Here is a 25,445-nt window from a genome sequence, read left to right as displayed (position 1 = left end):
TCGATGCCATGAATTTCATCGTCATCATTATGGAGCCTTCATCTTTTCTTTGTATGACATCGACCATCCATCACTTTCCTTCATGAACCATGTTAGTCATGTCATCCTTTTCTTCATCCAAAAGTGATCTTTTAATCCACATCTGGCTTTTCTTCATACAACTACCTCTTCCAAGTCATTTTTCCTTTAGGATCTTCCATCCAATCATATGAGTGTTAGTTGTAGGTGACATCTACAACTTTCTTGTGGTAACACTGTATCAACCCATCCAAAAGTTGTTCAAAAATAAAAAAATGAACATCAAATTAAAGTTACCTTTTGTGATTGCCTTTCATCATGACATCTACTTCTTGCAACATCAACATCCTACACATTGATAAACACATCTCTAAGACTTTTAATGTCAAGATTCTCCTTCCTTTATATACCTTATCAGGGTCCTCTTACCTTCTCTATGGAGGTGTCATAGCCAATTCTTCCAGTCATTAGATGTTGACTTCCTTGTTTTACGTGACCATAGTTGCATTTTTCACGATCTCTTCTTTCTTTCTTCATATATTGCTTTCTAGGAAATTTCATCCATAATTCCTTTATCTTTGTCAACCACCTCATATTCCATATGAGAACATATTATGTTGATTTCATCTTGTCAATATGTGAGCCATGCCTTCAAGCATCTTTCCAAAGGAAGAGATCCCTTCTTTGATCATGCTCATGAGGTGGAGCATTTACCCATGCTATTTGCAACTATATGATTACATGACTTAGTCTATCAAATATATACATACCTCTTTTCTCCTTTTGGTCATCTAGACTTCCTTCGATAGCTTCCTTTCTTTGATTAAAAGTACTCAACCATCTTGTCATTCTGTATTCCTTTGTCACCATACCATCATCCTTCTAAATAATGGATTCCACACAAGGTGAAATGATCAGCGAGACACTTGCTTCTTCCAAGAGAGGTGAACCTTCTATGAAGATTCCAACAGAGGATCTGGATTATCCTCATCCTGCAAATTCTACTTCCTAATGATGATGATGTATGATGAATTCGATGCTAGATGACTTTCTCCTACCCATAAGTACTACTTATGCTCTCAATGAGGATACCGAGAACTACTTCCTTTCTATCATGACTGCTACAACCATGTAGACTTCTACTTCAACTATCCTTTTCAAGCTTCTATAATGATGTCATGATCTCTTGTATGCCATCTTCTAATATGATGCATCCTATCATTCTTATAATGGTTTCTACCATGATAGTTATCTTTCACGAAAACTGAAAAAAGAACACAGTGGAGGAGATTATCCTAGTCATGGTAGAGATCTTTCACTTCCTCCTCTGATTTCTTGTTTTCAGCTTCTTCCACTTCTTCAGTGACATGGGCTTCTTCCCTTCCTCTTTTGTTGTTGTCCTTCTTGAGTTTAGGACAATTTCTCTTGTAGTGCCCATATTCATGACAACCATAGCATTGGATCTTTGACATATTGATCTTCTTCTTTTTCCCAAATTTTCCTTTTCTCTTGGCCATGGCAGCAAACACTTGAACTTGTTTGCTTGGTCCCACATCATTCTTTGCTTTTAACCTGGTTTCTTCAATCTTACACAATGACCAAAGTTCATTGAATGGGGTGGCTTCCTTCTTTCCATAGATGCTTGATACGAAGTTGCCTCATTCATCAAGTAGTGCATTGAGCACCACAGTGGTCATTTCTTTATCAAACATTATTTCTCCCAACTCTTGCAGTTGGTCTCGTATTTCTGATACCCTCATAAAGTATGAGGCTATTCCTTCTTCCTTTGATATTTTCATCTTGTAGAGCTTGGTTCTCAATGATATTATTTCTCCTGCAGTACTTACGGAGAATAGTTCTACCAATTTGTCATAGATGTCTTTTGACTTTTCCAATTTTGCTACATATGGGATGAGAGAATCTTTGATTGATTTTATAAGGATTCTTTGAGCCCTCAGTTTCGATTGATTCTATAAGGATTCTTTGAGCCTTCATTTCCCCCTTCATGTATTTTGCTAGAGCCAATGTTATCAGAACCGAACCGGAAAACCTTGTGGACCGGGAACTGGACCGGAATCGGAAAAAAACCGGAAAAAAAAACTAGTTTACCAAAAGCACATAACATATTCTCATTTTAAAGAAAAAATAGATATATTCATGTGCATCCATATGAATCAATTGCAAAATCCTCCAAAATAAGCTCTAGAGCAGACCCTACAAATCTGCATAAAAACATTGGGGTTTTTATTTTTTTTGAGGAAAAACGCTGATTTTTGGAGGAAAATGGAACAAAAAAAATGGCAAAAATTTCCTTGATTTACCCTCTAAATTTTTTGGAGAAAATCATCTCCAAAATCCTCTGAAATCAGTGATATAGCAGCCCCAACAAAATATATTTTCTTTCTTCCACTAGCGCCAAAAACCACTGAATAAAACCCAAAGATCTTTGGAAAAAAAGGTCTTTGAGTAGCTCAAAAATCTTCCAACCCAACAGCTCTCCAAGCCTCCAATCAACTCTTCAAATCTGTAAAAAATCTCCCTCAGAACAACCCTGCAAGAAACTCTCCGAATTCTCCTCACCAAACTCAGATCAAGAATTGCAAGACACTCGAATGAATAGTGTGAGTGAAATAGAGGGGGTGAGGATGTTTAAATAGCTTTATGGGGAGGCTAGATTAGGTTAGAAATTAGGAATAGTAATTAGAAAAATAACTAAAAAAATAAATAAAAATAACGAATTTTTTAAAGCCTAGGCTGCGTAGCCGTGGGCCCAGCGGACTGGTGGAACCGGTCACTGAATCCGTCCGGACCAGTTCGGTAACAAAACAGGTCGGTTCAGTACCAAACCGGCCTTTTCCGGTTCAGAGGGCTGATTTAGACCGATTTTGGCTCCAAACCGGTCGGACCGGCCGATTTTGCTAGAACTGGTTCGGTTTCGTTAACATTGGCTAGAGCTTGAGCTTCTTCTTTTGGCGGTTCGACAATTAAACCCTTAACATGACCAATGATTTCATTTTCTATGAGGATCAAATCTGTCCTCTTTTTCCATGCAAGATAGTTTGCTGACCCAATCAATTTGTTGCTTTGCTTGCAAAATGAAGACATTTTGATAGATTCAGACATAGACATAAAGATACCTACTTGTCAAGTGAAGATACTCCTTGATGATGAAATCTTCAACTTGATGTCTTTCTTGATGATGTTGATAAGAGAAGATGTCTTCTTGATGAAGATGTCTTCCTTGAAGTATGCCTTGATAGTGATCCCTAACTTAGGAAGAGGGAAATCACCTTGATTTTTTGATTAGGATGGTAGTGCTTCTTCTTGTTTCCCTTGGATGTAGAGACTTCAAGATGCTTCAATGTGTAGTCCTTCTTTGAGTGGAGGTAGGGTCCTTGAGATCTTCTTTGTGTGAGCTTCTCAATAATGCTTCAAGTGTAGAACCTTTCTTCGGATGAGCTATGGTTTTGAGGTCTTCTTCTCTTTGAGATGTGATGATTGGTCCTTATTGTTTAGATTGCTTCTCCCTTATGGATCCATTTGATGGTTCTTCTTTGATGTCTCGACCTTCGATATTCCATTTTATGGTCCTTCCACAAGCTGCATTTCCTTGTCTTGTTACCTTAGCTTTGATACCATGATGCAAAATCTATGGGAGCTAGGTTAGGTGATTTCTCTTACTTTGATAACTACTTGTGATGCCTTTTTACTTATCTTGATTAGATTCTTCTTGAACTTGATTATTATTGTGTGCTTATCATCAAACAACTACCAAAGAATAAAGAACAATGAGACAATAGGACACAAAATATAGGTGATCATCCATGGCCAACACCTCTCCAGTTGAGAGGAAAACCCACCATAATTCTTCTCTTATTATAGAATTTCAATTGATGAATTCCAAAACCTATGACCCTTGACCAAGACCCCTCCAAGACCAAGTCAAATCTTTCTATCTTGACAAGATTTCCTTCCTTTTGCAATTTCGACTTCCAACAAGTTCTTTTGCAACTTTGACCTCCCCAACAGATTTTCTGTAACTTCGACCTCCCCAACAAATTCCTCAGCAACTTTGACTTCCAGTAGATTCTTGTACAGAAATCCTATGTAGCATGTGAGAGAGAATGATAGAGAATTTGACCTTCTTTTCTCTTTCACTTGAGATGAAACCTTCTCCTTATCAACTCGGCTTGCAAGAGAGACTTCCTTTAACCCAAAAACTCGGCTTTACTCAAGTGACTGCAATTTGGTACTTGCTACTGCAGAAGGATGCCCTAATACTTCGCACGAGGTGAGAGTAATAGCCCAAAACAATCCAAGATTTTCACTCTTCTTTTCTTCCTTTTATCCTTATTTTTCAAACCCTTTTTTGCTTCCTTGATCGAACTTTAGTGTGGTGAGTAAGTGTCCTTGAATGGGGTCGAGTGCTCGTTTATATAGTCTTCTTGTCCATGTTTCTAAGCAGACTTGTCACTGCTTGATAGGCCGACTTGTAGCTTTCACATTTGACAAGGTCTTGGAGGGTCTTTAAACTTAACTATGCCTCAAATAAATTTCTTTTACAATGTGTAACATGCCCAAATGGGTCTTCAATAAATGATAATGACTCAATTGACTTGTAGACTAAATAACAAGCCCTAGAAGCACTCAATGGGTGCTTGGCCCAAAAATAAATTTTCCTTGAGCATGAAATGCATGCCTCAAGAACAATAATAATAAATTTGCTTTTCTCTTTACATAAAATCATGATTACATATGTCATTATGAAGACCTACCCTAGTTACTTATATCAACATGTGTGATTGTTAGGCATATTCTAGGCAACAGATCAAACTTCTGGGCAGCAGAGCTGAAATTTTGGGCAGCATATTTGTGTAGAAGGGCCGAGTTTGTGGGAGGCCGAATTTCGACCTAGACATATAAGGGAAGGCCGAGTTTGTTGAGCAAAAGATTGACTTGACAAGAGGGCTGTTTGACTGGGTTGACCATAGCATTGTTGTTCAGTTTGACCATGATAGCTGAGTAGCGAAATTAGGTGTATCTCTTGATGAACTGAAGAATTTCTCTAAGGAAAAGGTTGCTGGGCTTTTCCCCCAAGTGGGGTTTTTCAAGGTAAATTCGGGCGTTTCTTGTTTGGCTGTCTCTTTATGATCTTGCTGGCATTTTGTTTCTACTGTTGAGATCTTCTGTGTAATTACTTTATGAGGAATATGAATGCAAGAAAAAGATTAATTAAAGAAATCATTAGAAGTAATTATCAGTTAGAAGATCCTATGAAAAATCAACATCTTGCTGGGGTATATTTGGCCTCCTTGATAAAGGTAATTCGGCCTCCACAAATTTCTGGTAGATGCAACTCGGCCTCCAAAGAAATAAGCTTCGATCTGCTCCCAAATCAACTGCAAATTAAGCACAATTAGAAACCTGTATGATTTCCTCGCAGTGCCAACTAGGGTGGTGCTCAAAGTCCATCGAAATCAGCCAAGGACCAGTTACGGTGGCACTCGATGTCCACCGAAACTAGTTAGAGAGCTTCACATGAAACCCTTTTGAGTTGTTTGAGCCCCAATCAATCATTAAGAATTATCACAAATCAGAATGATGAAGAATGACATTCTCTTCCCTTTTTATAAGACTTTGTAGAATCTTGTCCAATCTTCTAGAACACCCTTTTTAATTATTTAATTGATGAAGCCACTTCTTTGCTCCAAGTAAATTTCGCTCCTCTTTATTAATAATAATTTGCCCCTTTTACTATTAATAATAATAATATTAAAGAGAATTGGGCAAAACTCCTTAGTCCCCTTAGCAATTTTCCCCTCTTGCTAGGCTAAAGGAGACAGTTAGGCAAGCGAGAATGATATCTCTGTGCTCAAGAAGTTGGGGATAGTACATGGAAGGCCAATCGCTGTAACATAATTCTACAGGTGGTTGAATACACTGTAATGAGTCTTGAGAAGAAATGGTTTAAAATAGTGGGAGAGGCTGAAATGGGAGTGTTACAAATCAGATGCTGTGAACTCTCTAGGACTGCATTCTACTTGACCTTGGAAGGGATCTTTCAGAGGAATTTAATAAATTTTTTTCATACACTTTACAAATTTTGTTTGTACTACGCGGGTAAATTTGTTTGCATGATAATTATTACTGCATCTTTACAGTGATCATTTGTGTTTCTATCAGAGCTGTATGTGAAATTTTTTGACCGACCTCTTTCCGTGTGTATTCATTTATTCTTCGGGCTCCTATACCTGTTAAATTTAAATTTATATTATACATTATTGTCTTAGATTGAACTCAGGAGACTCTTTGAGGGTCTATCGTAAGCGCCAGTCTCTTTGGTTGTATCTTTTTTTTCTTTTGAATTTTGTTGTTGCTTTCCTTTTAAAATTTTGCGAAAATTAATAAAACAAAAGATATATTTTCATTTATACATTCGTAGTTTAGGATAATAAAATGTATCCCATAACATAAACTAGAGGATAAACCATTGAGGATGTGAATTCAAAGAGGTGAAAGAAGATTTTGGTCTAGTTCACTCCTTATTGTTGCCATGGTTATTTTGACCTTGCTAACACTGCTGTTGTGACTTTAGAACAAGTTCTTGTTATAAACTTCTTGTTGCCTCATTCTACGTTAAAACACTATGGATATATCTATAGTTATTCTTCATGTTTAAGGTTTTAATCACCCACAGATGTGACCGTCTCAGAAAACACAGAAAACTATCTCAAGCTAGCAATATACAGTACAGAATTCAGACAAATGACAGATTTTATAAGATTAACCAAAACTTCCTTTCACAAAGAGGAAATACTAAGCAAGATTATTCTAGACAGCAAACAAAACTGTGTGCTGTTCGTTACCAAACAAAACTGCATGCCGTTCCTTATTAGTAGCATAGTTTTAAAACTCGGACTGGGATTGGGAACCGGCCGAGGGTCAACTCTGACTTGGTATCGACTCGGACTAGTTTAATCCAATGACTCGGTCTTTGTACAAAGTACATTAAATATTTAATTTTTTATGAAAAACATATTTTTAAAGATTTTCACTCATGTTTCCAAACTCAAAGCATTAGAATAATAGAGAGAAGACAACATATGGTCAAAGTATGCTCATGAATATATCTATTATATCAAAATGGCACCAAGTGCACTGCCCGATGCATGTAATATATAGAGATCAAAACAAAAACACATAAATAAGGAGGCTGTAAATGACATCTACAACAAAATAATACAACTGCAAGACTACAAGTCACTAATACAGAATACTATCTAGTGATCCCTAGTCACTACTGCTAGACAAAGAAACATCATCTGGTTCATACTCTGAATTAGAGTCAAACATCCTCAATGCTGCTCCAAATCCAACTCTAACTGCTCACAAACTCCTTACAAATGCTCACATAAATGCAATGAGATAGTTGTGAGGATATAAGAGGAACAGGATTGCGGGGGAGTGCCCCCCCCTCACGCTCCCGCTCCCAATTCGCACTTCGAGCAATAGCGACTCTAGAGTGCCTTAGGAGCGCGCTCCCTAAAAAAATGCTCCCTGCCTTTTCGGGAGCGTTCAATCTTTTTTGCAATTTTTTTTTATACAGTAATATTCCAAATGCAATTTTTTTCAAAGAAACAAATAAGTTTTGAGTGGGGCAACCTAATGATCAAGCCTATGGCCCTAGTATTGATATGCAATTCATGGTAATGTTAAATTCTTAAAGTAAAAGTGACATTCTCCTTAATCTTCATTTTCATCGTTTTACTTAAATTTTTAACATTACCATGAAATGACTCTGGATGTTTGAGAGGGGTTCCGACCTCATTGGATTTCATATGGAGAAAGTAGAATTTTAGATTTCATTCAAAATCCAGTAGATTTATCAATTTTTCAGGATTGGGGGGATTACAATGTTTCCATTGGATTTTGTCATGTATTAGGTTATGTAACTCGTATGTAATCAAGAGCACCAATCCCTCTATGTACCTTGATGTTAGTGACATTGGTTATCGAATTCCTCTATCATGACCCTCCTAAAAATGTACGCTTCACTCGAACAAAATCTTGACTTGACATGCTATGCTTTTTCTATCTTATGTTAATGCTTAGAGGGTGATATTAATGACAAGGATCCCTATACAGATCTAGAGGTAATGACAAAGATACCTCTGGATATTAATGCTTAGAGGGTGATATTAAAGACAAAGATCCTGATTTTCCAACAGGACAAAAAAATTAGACATTTCTCGTGGTGGCAAGAGGCCCAAGCATTAGCAATGGGTAATAGATTTACTTGTCTTTTTTAGTTTCTAGTAGTTTTTTATAACTATTGACTCTTTCATATTTATTATGATATTTTTTGTAAACAATATATGACAATTTAAGTTTGAAGTTTGTAGTTGGTAATTATAACTCATTAGTAATGAATTATGAATATGACACTTCATGAAAGTTGAAAGTTGTTTCATTTCATTTCATTTTATAACATTTCATTTCACGTTAGATATTATTTGTTGTAATGGTTACACTTAGCTTACAAGTACAACTTCGGTGATCAATGATGATAAATGTTTATATTGAATTTTGAAAGCTTGAAACTTTAAGATTGATGAATCATGAGACTCTATATGTTGTATGTTACTATGTTACTAACTTGTGGACGTGGTTGACGAAGATTATAACTTCTAGATGATTGCTATTATATGGCTCAATCTATGTTTTTTGTTGTTGTTGTTGTTGTTGTTTCCGTTATATCTAATTCATCATTCTACATGCTTTTGTTGACAAATATGCATCAAAATAAAAAATATATATATATATATATATTATATAAAAAACGCTCCCGAAATCTCTCCCAAACCAGAAGCTTCTGAAAATGTCACTTCCGCTCCTGCTCCCCGTTTTCGCTCCCACTCCCAAGTAACCTTGATGAGGAGGTTGGGTCACCTTTATAGGCGTGGGAGAAGGGTAGAGGGGCCAGAAAATAGTTGAGATTTGTAGCTTGGGAGGTACTTAAAACCCTAGGCTTGAGGGGTGTAGAGGTGTTGGCACACAAGTGTGGTTTGTTGGCATGAAACCCAAGCTTGTGGGCTTTGCACCCCAACAAATGGGTGTGAATCCATGAGTAGTCTTCTACATGTGATGATTTGAGTTGATAGAGGACTCTGAGAGTAACCGAACGTAATGAAAATCACTCGAATTTGAGTTGTAGAAGTGGAGATATGAATTTTTGAAGTTATTGGTTGGGTTTGCACAACAAGAATTGAGGTCGGCTAGCCTTAAAGAGGCCTTATGATAGGTTAGCAAGCCCATAGAGGACTATTTGTTGGAGCCCTTGTACTGTGTATAAATACAAGGTGATGGAGACTCATTTAGGTATCCAAGTGAGCAACACAAAGGAAGCGACACAAGAAGATAATCTCTGGTTGGGCTGCAGGCTAGGGCAGATTCCAATGAAGGAGAAGAGGGCTAGTTTAGGCCTCTTTGTGGCTGTTTGGATGCCTAGGTGGCCTAGCAACAGGGCCGAGTAGGAGAGCATATTTTGTGGACTGTTTTGGGTATGATTGTAGGAGAAATACATCTTTGTTTTGGGCTGCATGTGGAAGCTACTTCAGCGAAGGAGAGAGGGGATGTTAGGGCCTCCCTTGAGACTGTTTTGGAATGCGAGTTATTTTGCAGAAAGGCTGCATTGGAGAGGAGTTGTCCTGGGAATTCTTCCTTAAGCAGGTTGAAAATGTGACAAACTTGCAATGTTTAGGCTGCAGACCTGTAGTGGTAGTTTGGTAGGCGAAACGAGCCTAAGACAGGGCATTGTAGGAGCTTAACAAGGTAGTGAGTTGTCCATACTTGAAGAAGGGAGGAGGCCGCAAAATTTTAGGTGAGTTTTGGCCATAGATGGTGGGTTGCTGTGGGCTACTGGAGTGCCCTAACCAGTGAGCAGAATTTAGTACATGAACAACAATTTAAAGTTATGTTATTTCTCCATTCTTACCAGGTGTTGGGTCTAGTTTTGGACCAAATTGGATGGGTTGTTTGTGAAGTCCGTTGGTAGCTAGGAGGAAGGGTTTCCTAGATGGATGGATGTCCTAACCAGTGGGTTGATGCTACACTAGTATATTGGAGCCTAGATTTGTGCAATACCTCCTTTATTGCGGAACAAAGGGCTGATCTTTAAAGCTATAGGGTGATGATGATTGAGCAGATCTGAAGGACAGGATGTTTGGAGTTGTATTGGGCATTTGAGGTCTATTGGTGGGCAGTGTGAGAGTGCCCAAGTGTGAAGCCCTAAGCGCAGTGCAGGGAAGAACACTTGGGTGTTAGTAGAGGCAGTTTGTTGGAGCTCATAGGTCTAATCAACCGGAGGAGGAGTTTATTGTAGCTCGTGTTCATCATTGGAGAAGCGACATTTGATGGTGAGAGGTGGCAACCCTCCTGCCCTATGCTAGTCTTCAGTGGAGCAGTGCAGGAAGACTATAGTGGGAAGAAGTTCCTGAGTAGATGAGGAGCAACAGTGGGTAGTTGTGAGTTGTTCACAAATAGAGTCGTGATCAACTCAACAAGAGTCACGATGTGTTGATGGACGAACAATCAATGAGAGTAGATTGTTGCGCTGAGATTTAGTGGCTAGATGGACTTGGAGCATTGATAGAGGCAAATGCAGCAGATGGGGAGCCGAAAGACTGGGAAAATGTGTACAGGGTATGACCAAGGCAACTCTGGGGAGCTCTACATCAGCTAGACAATCAGTGTACCTTGTATGGGCAGATTGGTGCTTATCACGACAGAAACCAAACCCTAGTTGTTGTATATCTTGTATCAATGGATGTATGAGGGCCATTATTGTGGTACGTGAGCCTTAGAATGTTGTATTATTCAGTTGGATTAATATAAAGAAGTTGGATTATTGTACATAATCTATGTAAAAAGTTGTGTATATTTTGTGCATTAGTAGATTTATCGTTGTTTATATTCCGCTATGCAAAGTAGTTTCGTTGTGATACTTGGTTTGGTAGCGTCAGTGATTTAGGATTCTATCCTAGACACCAATATCGTGGAAAAATGACATGGTACCAGAGCTACTTTGATTGGACAGTCAATTAGATTGTGCACAATGAAGCAACTCAGAGAGAGTTGTGGGTGTCTAGATCATGGAGCAGAAGGTTCAACTGAAGACATGAAGATGTGGTCTTGATAGGCTACATGGTGAGATGGGCTGAGAGTTCTAGTGGATCGATGGTGAACCTGGTGCACTTCAATATGTTGTGTGGCAGTTTGCAGATCGTGGACTTCCTATGTATTGTCATGAACGGTTAGGACAACTCGAGGACTTCTTTGGCATGTATGAGATCAATGTGATTGAGATTGCTTCATGTGATGGACTGGATATTCATAGGTTAGAGTCTTCATCAGATCGTGATGTTGCATATCCAAGATTGGAGGGATTTGCATGAGTTGTATTTGATCCAGGAGGATGAGTGCTTGTAGGACTGAGCCAATGGAGATTGTGTAGATTCAAAGGGAGTCTAGCTTCAGTGTAAGGTCTCTAAGTACAAAAAATTATGAAATTACTTCTAGTTTTGCAGATAGTGAAATTTAGGAAAATACTTGTTTGTTTTTCTTTGAATTTGATGTCGATCCAAGGCTGTCCTTGTTCCCAATTTTGCTCTTGTTACCAAATGATCGAAACCTCCCAGCCAAACCAAGGTACAATCCTTGGTACCCAACTCCAAAATACTTTGTAATCGAAGTACTTTGACCCCCGTGCCCAAAAGTTTCAAAAACAATTGCTCAGATCTCCGATTCTCAATTCCAATCTCTCAGCTTAGCAACTTAGTCTTCAGTTCCCAATTTCCTTTATTGTTCTCCTTTTTTTTTTTTATCTCCCTGTGTACCTGGATAAATAGTTTTCCTTAAGTGGTTGTCGTCTCATCCACCGCCCTCCCCAGATTTTATTCAATTAGTCATGTGTTTACGTGTAACCTCCAAGTGCTTACTAGTATGTGTGAGTATTTATTTAAAAGGTATACATAACTTTAATTTTTTTACATTTTTTTTACTTAGGTATTTTATCAAATGTTTGTTACATTTAATATTACTTTTTAACTTTTAACATTTTAATTATAATATTTAAATTAAAAATGAATATTTATACATATTTATATTAACAGGATTGGAAGTGTAATTTTATTAAATAACTTTATAATTACGAAAATCTTTTAATATATGTATTTTGAGAGTGTTGAATTTTAGGTAATATTTCCCTTCTTAATGATTTTAGGTACTTAATCCCCTTATCCTTCGTTTAAACATCTTTCGTAATTATTTAATAAGTATACTAGCGTAAGACATGCGATGTATGCATATGTGGCTATCATATGCATATACCATATGTTTACTAATACCTTTTTGCTTAAAATCCAAAATGGGTCATTACATTCAGAGGGATTAGCCCTATGGAGGTTTGGGATCTTTAGGTTTCGATGTGATGAGGCAGAGGCACTACCAAGATTGCAAGGTTCATTCTACAGAGTATGTTGCAGTGATGGACGCCAGATGAGATAATGTCGCCGGAGATGACGTTGGAGGAGACTTCCTAGTGTTCGAAGTACCTACCTCGCTAAGAGGGAGTGTTGAGATTTGTAGCTTGGGAGGTTCTCGAAAGGCTTGAGGGTTGTGGAGGCGTTGGCACACAAGTGTGGCTTGTGGGCGTGAAACCTAACCCTGTGAGCTTTGCACGCGAGTATATGGGTGTGAATGCATGAGGAAACTTCTACATATGATGATTTGAGTTGATAGAGGACTCTGAGAGTAACCAGACACAATGAAAGTCACTCGAATCTGAGTTGTAGAAGTGGAGATATGAATTTTTGAAGTTATTGGTTGGGTTTGCACAGCAAGAATCGAGGTCGGCTAGCCTTAAAGAGGCCTTATGATAGGTTGGCAAGCTCATAGAAGACTATTCGTTGGAGCCCTTGTATTGTGTATAAATACAAGGTGATGGAGACTTATTTAGGTATCCAAGTGAGTAACACAAAGGCAACAAGCACAAGATGATAATCTCTGGTTGGGCCGCAGGCTACGGCAGATTCCAATGAAGGAAAAGAGGGCTTGTTCAGTTCTCTTTGTGACTATTTGGATGTCTAGGTGACCTTGTAGCAGGGCCGAGTAGGAGAGCATGTTTTGTGGACTGTTTTGGAGTGTGAGTTATTCTGCAGCAAGGCCACATAGGAGAGGAGCTGGTCTGTGCTTGTTTGGTGTGGGAATTCTTCCTTAAGCAGGTCAAAAAGGTGACATACATGTAATGTTTAGGCCACAGACCTGTAGTGGAAATTCGGTAGGCTAAACGAACCTAAGACAGGGTGTTGTAGGAGCCTAACAAGGTTGCCCAAACTTGAAGAGGGTAGAAGGCCCCAGTATTTTGGGTGAGTTTTGGCCATAGATGGTGGGCTCTTGTGGGCTACAGGAATGCCCTAATCTGTGACCAGAATTTAGTCCATGAACAACAGTTTAAAGGTATGTTATTTCTCCATTCTTGCTAGGTGTTGGGTCTATTTTTGGACCAGATTGGATGGGTTGTTTGTGAAGTCCGGTGGTAGCTAGGAGGAAGGGTTTCCTAGGTGTATGGATGTCCTAACCCATGGGCAAATGCTACAACAGTATATTGGAGCCTAGATTTGTGCAATAACTCCTCTATTGCAGAACAAAGGACAAATTTTCAGAGCTCTAGGGTGATGATTATTGGGCAGATTTGAAGTACATGATGTTTGGTGTTGTATTGGGCATTTGAGGTTTGTTGGAGGGCAGCATGAGGGTGTCCAAGTGTGAAGCCCTAAGTGCAGTGCAAGGAAGCACACTTGGCTGCTAGGAGAGGCATTTTGTTGGATCTCATAGGTCTGATAAGCCAGAGGAGCAGTTTGTTGCAACCCGTGTTCATCATTAGAGAATCGACATTTGATGGTGATAGGTGGCAACTGTCCTGCCCTATGTTAGTCTTCATTGGAGCAACGTATGAAGACTATAGTGGGAAGAAGTGCTTGAGTAATTGAGGAGCAGTAGTGAGCAGTTGTGAGTTGTTCACAAACGGAGTTGTGAACAACTCAACAGAGGTCTCGATGTGTTGATGCATTGATGGACATACGATCATTTAAAAGAAAAATAAAAATGTTTCTTTTAGTTTAATTTTATATAGATTTTTTGATTAAATCTTTAATTTTCTTTGAAAAATATAAAAATATTTTGGCAATTTCAGTCTTGGCTCGAGAATTTCTTAGGTTTCATCTTTTATGCTGAGGCTAAAAAAATTTGACGTGGGAATTAGTGTTTAATATGATTCAATTTTCATCTGAGGATTAACTGCATGAATGTGGTCTCTGGTTAGTATTTTACGTGATTGTTCAAAGCACTTTATCTTTCAAAATTTTAAATTGTTGGAGTATCATTAAGCCGTTAAGCATTTTCTCGCATTTGATAAAAGTTAATCTTCGCTCAGGCTTTGATGATAAATGATTGCTCTTAATGAGTTCATATTTCTGTAGCATCTGATAATTAATTGTTTAAACATTAACTCCACAAGGCACTGGTCTATTAATTCAATAAAATCTTTTTAGTGCTTGCTCCTTCGTGTCTCCCAACCCAACTGGTTTACAATTGGTTTTCATCATCTCGTAGGGTCTACCCCCCTTAGCCGCGGGAGACAGGCTTAAACGGAGAGATCGGGGATCAGGGTGACAACCCCCGATAAGAGCGTTGTCGTGACAATCTGTGCGACAACATCGCGAAACACTCAAGGAGTGCTAGTTTTTCCAATGTCCAACAATCTCTCCTCCAACATGAGCAGGGTATGTATTGAACTCGTGACCTACGCTTTGATACCACTTGTTGGGAATCATGATTGCCATTAGACCAAAACCCACAGGTCGTTAATCAATGATTGCATCGCCAGAGATAAGTATTCATGAGAGGTGGTAAGTCGATGTTGCGAAACACATAGGTAGTGTTGGTTTATCCAATGCCCAACAAAAGCATCTCCTACAAGAAAGAATTGAACTACTCTAGGTGAAGGAAATTTGAAATATTTGAATTATTCATTGAAAATAAGAAATGCTATTGGAAGATTCTTTGTAAGAACTTAGTAGAGAAAAGGTTGTGTGGAAACCATAGTATTTTTAGGGAGGAACCTAAATTTACCAATAACTTAAGGCTTGAGGGAAAAACATTTCAGGATGGAAGCCTTCTTTGCTGATGACTCAGAAGCCAAGGATTTTAACCAATGTTGCACTAATTGTTATCGGGATTAATTTGGCACGGGAAAAAATCGTAATAATTGGGAAAAAATCGGTAATAATCGGGAAAAAATCGTTTGGTATAAAAATATTCATTTTTTTTTTCAATTTTTTTAATATCTAAACCATCTACAACATAAATTAAATACATTGACACATAAATATGATAAAAGAACTAATATATAAGATGTTTAATATCATTTCTAGTGCTAAAATCACACATAATAGTGAATCATGTTCTAAATAGTAAGTCCTGACTCCTGAGTCCCAACTCAACCTCAAAATATCAACAAAAAATATAATAATGTATCTCATATCATGAGTCATAATGTCATATACAATGAAATGAACCAAATAACTAATGTCTAATACTATTGATTTCCTTTGCCCCTCTAGATGTAGATGTCGGTGGAGTTGGCAGTAGATTCTGCTGTGCTCTAGAAGTTGAAGAACTAGGAGCTACAGGAGGTAGACCATGTCCTCTACTTGTGACAGGGGTAGCTTGGGTCACCTCCTCCTCATAATTTTTGTTTGTTTGTTTCCACGATTTTTCTCGAAAAAATCGGCTAAAAAAAATTTCCCGATTAAATCGCCCAATTTTTTTTTTTTTTTTTTTTGAAAAAATCGCGATTAAACAATTTAATCACGATTTTTTCCTGATTAGTGCAACACTGGTCTTAATAGCATATCACTCCAATAGATCTAATATTGATCTACAATACACCATAACCAGTTTATAGTACATGCATTTCTTGTGCCAATATTTATGTCAGAGAAACAATAAACATCTATTGACGGAGATATAAATGCTAATAATGAAGTCTTTAACAAATTAACCATTCTGACTTCTTCGTGAACTATCTATATCATCAGTTTCTTCTCCTGTGTAATTAGGGGAAACAACTTCTTTAGCCTACAAGGCCTTTTTTGTTTAATACCTGTAACGTACATCATATCAATCATACCTGCATGACTCAAAAAAAGTATTTCCTTTATAACTTTAGAATCACTTCGAAATATTGATTGTTGGTTTGGATTTACATATTTCATTCATTCCTTGGATTGGATAGAAACTTATTTTGCTTCTGGAATTTCCATTTGTCTTTGTTGACAGGTGGGACATCTGGTCTTAATAGTCCATAACCACATAAACTAGTGTGCAAAGAACAGAGGGATCAAAGAGCAGTATCACAAATAAGAATAATAAATTAAATCACAGACAGAAGACAGAAAAAAGGTTCTAGAATAAAGAGTGCCTGTAGACATCCATTTGGAGCATTCCAAGTCCAACCCGAGTCAATTACAATATTTTAAGGCACATGCCAATATTTATAGCCTCACTTACAGTATAACTTGCTGGATAGTTAATTTCGCTACTGTGTGACTTGTTAAAACCAAATATGCATTTAGCCTTTAACCATATACAATGCGTAATTATTTGTATTAAATAATAATGTGAACATAGTATGTAACCTTACATCTGAGAAACGGGATGATAATAGTTACTTCTCAATCAAAGAATGATATACTATCATTTGTTGTACATGGTCCATGTAATTTTGATTCTTTAAATGGTGAATTTTCCTTTCTCATGCATAGAGGGACACATTAATCCCTCACAGTTCTGCAAATTGTGACTGCAAACAAATTATTTGCCGTTTTCCTTTTCTATATGTTATTGCTTTTGAAATCATGAATTGTGCTTTCCTTTCATTGCATGCCATACAGGGTACATTGGATTCCTCCTTCTGATTATGTTTATTTCTTACATTCCATCTTAATTTATTTGATTGACTGTCAATTTCCTTGAACTTTTCATACTGTCTTGCAGAATCAGGTTCTCCAAAAGATCCCACTTGAACTGGGTGTATTAAAGGATCACTTTCTAAACATTAATGGGGCAGTGATGATCTGTTACCCAATGGGGTTGCCAAATTATGACCACGTACAACAACTGCTGTCTGGCACCTTTAAAGGTAAGATATGGTTCATGTCTACCATCAGCATAAAGCTTGTGTAACCAGAAAGGGATCTTTCTTTTGGGAAATTCATCTGATAGAGTTATACCAAATGGACAAGTCTTCCAAATAAAGTGTATAAAACAGTTGTCATTGAAACCTGAACGAATAACATGAGAGTGGCATTTGCTTGGTTAATGGGTAGAAATTACATTTACCATCTTATGTTTGCTTGATATATGTTTAATTTGTCACTTTACCAAAACTTGATATGTTGTCATAATGTTCTGGCAAAATTTTAATTGCCAGATAAGAGCCTTTCTTTTCTTCCTATTGCTCACGAAGTAATTTTTTATTCATTGCACTGTTGAAGGAATGTGTCTGCTGAGAGGTTGTTTTTCAGTTCTGCAATTTCTGATAAGCTGTAAAATAGTTTTGGTGGAAGCAATGTGAGAAATGCACATGTATCATTGAGTTGTTATGCTATTTTCATGAACAATCACTGTTCTTCATAGAATCAGTTCTATGTAGTTCCTTGCAAAGGGGTCTATATACTGTCTCTTTAGGTATTATGATCCCTGGGTAATCTACAATGGTTGATATTTTAAATTTTGGCCACAATTTTTATTTTTGTAATATATTGATTCGAATGTTTGCCTTGAGTAATTAATGGACAATTTTTGCAATTTGCTAGGTGTGGAGCCTTTTGATCCAGATACGGCTCAGCTCTGGTGGGCAGGCAAGGAGCTTATGCGTGACAAGAAGTTATGTGATCATGTTGGAAAGAATGAAAAAACAAAGGTAAAAAAGACGTGCTTGCTTCATTAACATTCTAAAGAAGCATATTTTGTTTCCTGTCTGTAGAAAGAAATATAATCAAGAACTTTTGGGTTCATGTCAGATCATAGCTAAGCTGCAAGCCAGAGGTTGTGATCCTCCTCCACGTGAGCCTGTAAGCTGTAGATATATTGCAAAATGTATTCCACTTCAACATCTGGTGAAGTTATATTTTGACATTTGAAATGCTTGTGGAATTGTCTGCTCCACCCTTGACTGGAATATTTGGTGCCTTTCGTAAAGTCAAGTAGTGTTATTAATCAATATTGTTTTGCTTGTAATTCATTCATCAAGATTCAATATTGTGTGTGTTACAACCAAATATGCTGACTCTTACATTGGAACTTGTCTCTGTACCAGCCTGTCGATAAGGAAACTCAGAAAGCATTGATGGCCTGGTATTACAAACAGCAGCATGAGAAGAAGGTAACTTTAGAGATAAATAAACCAGCCTAGATCCATCTTAACTCAGAGCTATTAAGCCACGAGAGGGATCAAAAATAAATCGGGGGAAAATCTCTCGGTGCTTAAAAGTTCCAGTTAAAGATGGTTCTAAGTCGGTTTATTTCATTATTAAGTTCTCCTTTATTCTCATTAAGGTCTGTTTTATTTTTTGATCAATTTTTTCATTTTAGTTTAGTAGTGTTATGTTACGTTTTACATTGCACACATAGCAGTGGGCTGAATGTTGCACCTAACTTCTTAATGCATATATATATATATATATATATATATATATTTTTTTTTTTTTTCTTGTCTTTTTCTTATATGTATAATTGTGTATAAGTTTTATCTTACGTTAATTAAAAGTTTCTTTTGTAATTTTTACTTTTTGTTATTACAGATTTGAATTGATTTTGATTTATAAACATTACCCATACATTCCTTGTGCGCCCCCCAGCCACCTCCTATGTGCCTCATACCAACCAAACAGGAGATGAATACAAGCATTTACAGGATTCTACAGGCAGTATGCACAGGTCGCTTGGATAAACCCTCAGGGTTGGTTATGTCTGAAGATGGCCTTCTATGTTGAGCACTTCATGATGATGAGGGATGGACTCATTGCTTGTCTCAATTACAAGCTTCGTCATTGGATGCACGTCCTTAAGATTCCCTTAGGATAATTCAGAGTTGGATCTCATTGACTGTCGATTGAGATGAACTGCTGGGTAGACGGTTTGGATAGGATCTGACAACTGTTATCTTCGAGATCGAGTTGGTGGATCGCTTCATCTTCCATTTCCCCATTTATTAGGAGATTTTGGGTTATTTCATTGCCTGTTCGGGTGGGTAGAGACCCTTTACAGTTTATTCTAGTACTTACATCAGAGATGTCTAGCCCTTTACATGCAGGAGGCCCTCATACTTCAAAGTTCATACCCACACTCTCCAACCTCCTCCTAGATTGGATCCTATTCAATGGATTACCTCCTCCTATACAGCGCTCCCATCAGCTAGGGGCACTAAGAGACAGGCTCATTGCTTTTAGCTCTAGATTAGTGCAAAACAGAGGCACCATTCGCCTTCCCCTGATACCTCAGAGACGACATCAGATCAGATCCCTTATCAACAGCCAGATTATATCACCTAGACATCAACATCAAGTTATAGTTGTCAGACAACAATGTAGTAGAAGGTCCAGATCTTCCCCTAGCTCTTCTTCATGGCAGCATACTATAATGAGTTTTTTTCTTTCAGCCTCGGATGTTAGGAGAGGTAGATCCAGTGGATGATGACCTAGTCCCAGGATCCTTTCCCTGTGTACCTCTCCCTCTTGTTGCAGCTGTCTGCACCCAGATCCAAGGGCTTTCTCATGTTTTGGCATATAGATTTCGTGTTTCTACTTTACTTTTTGTTCTTTATTTAGGAGAATTTTGTTGGACGTTAATATAATTATCTTATCTCATATATATATATATATATATATATATATGTGGATGAAAAAAATCTTTATATTCCATAGGAAAGAATATACATATAAACTGCGTATATAGGACACATAACAACTTGGTGCTGATTGTCTCAACACTTGAGCTGTTAAGACCACAACTGATGACAGACATATAATTTCAGCCATCTTATTTGGAAGAAAACATGATTTGATAGGAAAAAATAGACATATTAATTAAATTGTCCCAAAGCCATATGACTATCCATACCTTTACCCTTATATCAGGTAACATTGATACTTTAAGAGTTCCATTGGGACACTTACTCAACTTCAGACTAGATTGAAACTGGAACTTGATGCCATCTGATTCCTTACTGTCAAAGAATGCGTAGAAAGCAAAAGTGCCAACATAATGCTTCAATGCTTCCTTTGACAGCTGGTCATGTTTTTGATTCATGATAGATATGGGTGAATGATGTGCATTCAAAGCCTGTAAAAAATTGCGATTCTGTCAACAAAGACTGGAGACAAACAATCTCCACTTTGTTTTTCCTTCTGGCCCAATTGATGACTACTTGAGAGTCTCCCATAACCTGAAGCTTTCTCATCTCTGGAGGAATTGCAAAATAAAACAATGTATACAAAGCCAAAAACTTAGCTTTAGTATTAGATCCATTCCCAGGGGCATATCTGACATGAAAGTGATGATTATAATTTAAAAATAAAACCATGCCCACCCTGCATCTAGGTGGATGTCTCTGGCTTGCTCCATCAAAGAAGCCGCAAGGAGTATCAAAATATAGCATTGACATTAGATGATTGCACATTGTTTTCCTTTTTGACTCACATTTAACTTCTTAAGTGAGATTTTCATTTAGACCTGCTATCACTTCCCTTGGAATAAACAAAATGGCAAGGAAGCGAGTCATAGCTTGTAACTGCAGCATCAGACCAACCAGTCAGGGATACACTGTCAACGCTTTCCTTATTCCATGCCATCTGTTAGTGTTAGTCTTTTCAGCCTTCCTCCAGTGATCAAATATGCTCTTACAAAGTGTTCTCAGAGTGTCAAGGTCAAATTTTGTCATTTCAGTGAGTCTTCAAGCCAAAATTTGGTCACTGGGCATTAGGTCTAGGGTTTGCCCAAATGTCAGTCCATGTCATCATTCAGCTGAGCCTATCATCATTCATAGGGTTGTCATTATTATGTCAGTGTCTAATGAGTCATTTCACACCTTGTTCATGCTTCAGTTGCACCTAGGCAAGGTCATTTCCCTCTCCTAGGGTTTTGAAGGCAATTTCTCTTGGATGGTCAAATCACCGGCAAAACTTGTTTCCTGATGTTCATACACCTTTCCCTATCCCTATCCCTAAAATACCTTATCAAACACTTCCCATCCCTTAGATCTGCCAAATTCCTCATTTTTGCACAAACCCTAGTTTCTAGCTACAACCTGGCAATTTTCTAGGTTTGGCCTGTGTTTTTCCCTTTTCGACCCCTTCCCCTCACTCAATCTCTGAGATTCCACTTTCCTCTGCTTCCTAACATCCCTCCCTACTCCCAAAAATTTCCCCAAGAATTTAGAAGCCCCCTATCCCCTTCATTTCGCTCCATTTCGACAAAATTCCTTGTTTCACACATCGGGACAAGTTGCACTCAAATGATGTTTCAGAGCAATAAAAGATGAATTTTGGAAAACTGAGAGAGGTTTTTGTCCATAACATGCCAAAGAAGAAAAACCTCCTTCACTTTTTACACAGGTTTCATGGTTTGAGAGAAATGTCAAAAATACCAGCGAGAACGAAGGTGCTCCAAGGACGGTTGGCCAAAGCACAAAAACGAAGGAAAACGCCCGATCCACTCCAAACTTTGGCCAAAGCCTCTTTGACTGAGCATGGTACTTGATTGGGGACTCCCAGCCTAAATTTCAAGAAATTTGGAGAAAATTTTGTCATTTGTGAATTTTTTGAGAATTTTACAGGTTTTGGCCATTGGAGTGGTCTCACCCCGCGCGTGACCACTCGTGGGGACAGCTCAGAACGGGGAAAACTCTACATTTTTGGAATTGTCATGAAAAAATACACTTGCCTATGGATGGGTTTCAGATTTTATGAAGATTTGGGCTTCCAAAAGCTCAAAATACATGCAAATTTTGACTTTCTGCCCCTTTTTTGAGTTGCAGAAAGCTTCCTTGGGAGAAACGACTTTTGAGGGGTCAAATCAACTCCAAATTCAGAAATTCCAGTGGGGTTGGAAAGTAGACTCATAGACCTTTCCAACAAGCTATCTTGCACCTGATTTGGACACCAAGAAGGCCTTCAAACACAGCTGCCAATGTGCGCGACCACTCCAAGGGAGGGGCGCGACCACTCAGGGAAATTTCACCATTTTGACTATTTCGGCCTGCAAAACACTGTTTTTACTTTGGTTGACTTTTGATGTATGTAAATAATGGATTGTTGGGTAATTTTCATGGCACATGGATACATTTACTCTCCTTTAACACTTCTAGAAGTTTCCTTGATGTAAATAGTGAATATTAAATGCATGGATGGGTTACCTAAGTTTTAGAGGCAAGTTGTTTTGACTGCCTATTATCTAGTGCTCAGTTAGAATTAGTTCAAACTGCTCCTAGGAAGCTGAGCTCGACCCCTAGAGGTGGGGAAAGGAGTTAGATGATCTATATTATGCCTTCTCTTGCTCATTTTCATGGTTGGACTCTGGAGGGAGAAGCTCTATTGTATATTTTACTTGTATCTCTGCAATTTGAGGAAAAGGAGGACCAGGGTTTTTGCAGACATCATTGGGATTCTTGTGGACTCTTGTGTTGATGGTGTGTTCTCTTATTGTAATTGTAATTGTGTTTATGTGTTCCATCTCTTTTTTTACTGCAGCTTATTAAACAAATGAAGTGATAAAGTTTGAATTCATGCTTGCCATGCTCAGCTTTCAAATTTGTTTAATGTTTATGTTTTCCACTGTCTAGAGAGGATTCAAAGTCATTGTTTGCCCTCTTTAGCTTCTCTTTTTTCTTCCTTGATCATCCATCTCAGCTAAAGGCATCAGCACAAACTCCTACCTTGCCCCAAAGACCCACCTGCAAAACCTGAGCTCAATCCCCGCACCCTGAATTGCACTCCCTCCAATTGCCACCAAAAACCCTAAAAACTTTAGATCAACCTTCCTAATCAGTTTACTAGTCTAATATCAGTGTTAACTTGTTGGTCATCTCACCCCATTGAAAATTTGCCGAGATAGACCGGAGAGAGCCTTCTCATCCCCCGTAGGGCTAGCTACGAGGTGAAATGGTTTGATGTTGCCTTGAAGGTTTACCTTCCTCAGCCTAGGGTGAAATCTCAAGCGCTAACATAGTGGCGACCATACTGGGGAGAACAACTGATCGTTTGCTCATTGACGTGTTATTTCATAAGTCTTAGACGGAGCCTGAAGTTACGCCAGGTAGCCTTCGAAAACGCTCTTGTTTTACATCAGCGTTAGTAGATAAACGTTGCTTCAGTCAATCTCCGTGAGCTTGTGAACGAAGCGCTTAATTGACACTTTACCCCAGTACATGTATCAAGTTCAGATCTGATTGTTGATGGTGAACAACGATCAGACACTTGAAAGGCTGAAATCATTCACTGGCGACTCTACTGAAAACTCCAGAGATCAATGCTTCATGGTGACTTCACTGCAGAGAGATCAGTAGCTGTAAGATGGATCGGATCGCAAGAAGATATGCTCCCTTAAGCCGAGATCACATCCCTGGTTTTCCAAATAAAATTCCGAAGGTAGATTGGTCAAGGAATTTGCCTATATTTAATGATGATGGTAAGAAGGATGCTGCTCTTCATCTAGTTAGATTTCACATGCATATTCGCAAATTCAAGGTCGATTTTCCTGAAGATTGCTTGATGAAGATATTCTTGGCCACTTTGGAAGGTAAAGCCCAATCATGGTATGAAGGTTTGCCGCCTGCTTGTATTTATTGTTTAAAGGATTTTCATGCTATGTTCATTGAAAGATATAAGGACTCTTATCCATCATTGAATTTAGTTCAAGACTGTTGCAAGCATGCTTATAGTTTTATTGAAAGCCTTGAGAAGTTTTATGAAGATGATAATTTCATGGATGAAGAGATCATGAAAGCCTTGTATGAAAATCCATTTCAGCATACTTGTCAAGATGATCAGGAAATTTTGCAGCAGAATCAAGATCAGCAGGCTGAAGATGGTCATATGGCTGAAATTGATGAAAGAGAAAATCTTATTTCAGATCTTCCCACAGAAAAAGACAGCATGCAGATTGAAGAAGACACGACAGCTACTTCAGAACTACATTCAGATTGTGATGACCAGGAATATCTTGTGCTGAATCCTGAAAAGGAGAGCTTTGCTGTTGAGATCATAGACAAAGTTGTGGATTCAGATGTTCATGAACAACAAGGTGAGATCTTTGTGCAAGTAAGTGATGAATCTCCTTTCAATAGCTCAGTACTAAATGATAGTTTGAGTGCCTTGTCATATGAAGATAATCATTGTTTAAGCAGAAGAAAACAAAAGGCATTGTCTCCTTTGTCTGAAGAGGAGATAGATCAGCTTTTGAAAGGTCTTGTTACAGCCCAAGCTACAGCAGATTTGCAATGCTCACAGAGTCAGGAAAGTGTTGGGGAAACTTCTTCCTTTGTTGAAAAAGATGACTGTCTTGTAGATCAGCAAATAGATAATGTTTTCCTTCACAAAGATGATAATCCGGCTGTCATATCATATGAAGATCACCCACCATATTGTCTGACCACCGAAGATCATAGCATACAGGATTACCTTTCAGATTCTTCATATGTTTCATGTGCTGAAATGTTTTTCCAAGAAGAGATCTGCTCATCCATTTGTTCAGAGATTTTTGAAGCCCATGAGCATACTTTTACTGAAGCACATGATGAAGGTAGATCAGAATTTGAAGCAAAGGAAACCTTGTTCTTTCAGCAGGAGGTGGCAATGGCAAATCCTCATGTTTTTCACGATCCTCTAGCAAGTTTGTTGCAGCCAGCAGTGATAGTGTTTATTGCAGTGTTCAGTGATGAAGGAGATCATGGTCAGCTATGTTTTTGGATGCCCGGTTACCAGTATCTATTGTTGATCATGAGATCTGATTGGGAGAATCAGTCAAGAAGGCATTTGCTTGATTGGTTGCATTGGCATTTTGATATAGTTTGATGTATATTGTCTTGTAAGCAACACAGGTGGTTGTCATCATGATTCCAAATCTTGATGGATTGCTGCCGTTTTTCCAAAAGCTTTGTAAATTTTTGTTTTAAGTCGGTCATGAGTCATTTGTGTTTGGTTTATTGAGTGAGTTTTTTCAAGTTATTTCAGTTTGCCATCGAGTCGGTTTGAGTCAAGCTTCAGTTAAGTTTCAGTCAGGTTTCAGTCAATAAATGAGTCAAAGTCTTG

General features: G+C 38.1%; 1 protein-coding gene across 3 annotated transcripts in view; it reads left to right on the top strand.

Annotated features, from left to right (window-relative positions):
- LOC149189577 (uncharacterized) overlaps positions 1–25,445 on the top strand; it is a 222,937-nt gene that overhangs the window by 74,599 nt on the left and 122,893 nt on the right. Inside the window, exons 3-6 of one of the 3 annotated variants that reach the window (XR_016256405.1) lie at positions 17,134–17,278; positions 17,955–18,061; positions 18,162–18,237; positions 18,458–18,523. Coding sequence is in view for 2 of the 3 variants with exons in the window: in XM_089413237.1 (XP_089269363.1) it covers positions 17,134–17,278; positions 17,955–18,061; positions 18,162–18,257; positions 18,458–18,523 (414 nt within the window). In the remaining variant the exon portion in view is untranslated. Of the gene's footprint in view, positions 1–17,133; positions 17,279–17,954; positions 18,062–18,161; positions 18,258–18,457; positions 18,524–25,445 lie in introns of all 3 variants that reach the window. The other 2 variants (XM_089413237.1, XM_089413238.1) reach the window with 2 other exon arrangements.

This window comes from Pinus tabuliformis, chromosome 3_1 (assembly GCF_031772625.1).
Source record: "Pinus tabuliformis cultivar Carrire ecotype Pingquan chromosome 3_1, CPIR1, whole genome shotgun sequence".
Lineage (NCBI taxonomy): Eukaryota > Viridiplantae > Streptophyta > Pinopsida > Pinales > Pinaceae > Pinus > Pinus tabuliformis.
This window is presented reverse-complemented; position numbering and strand designations above follow the sequence as displayed.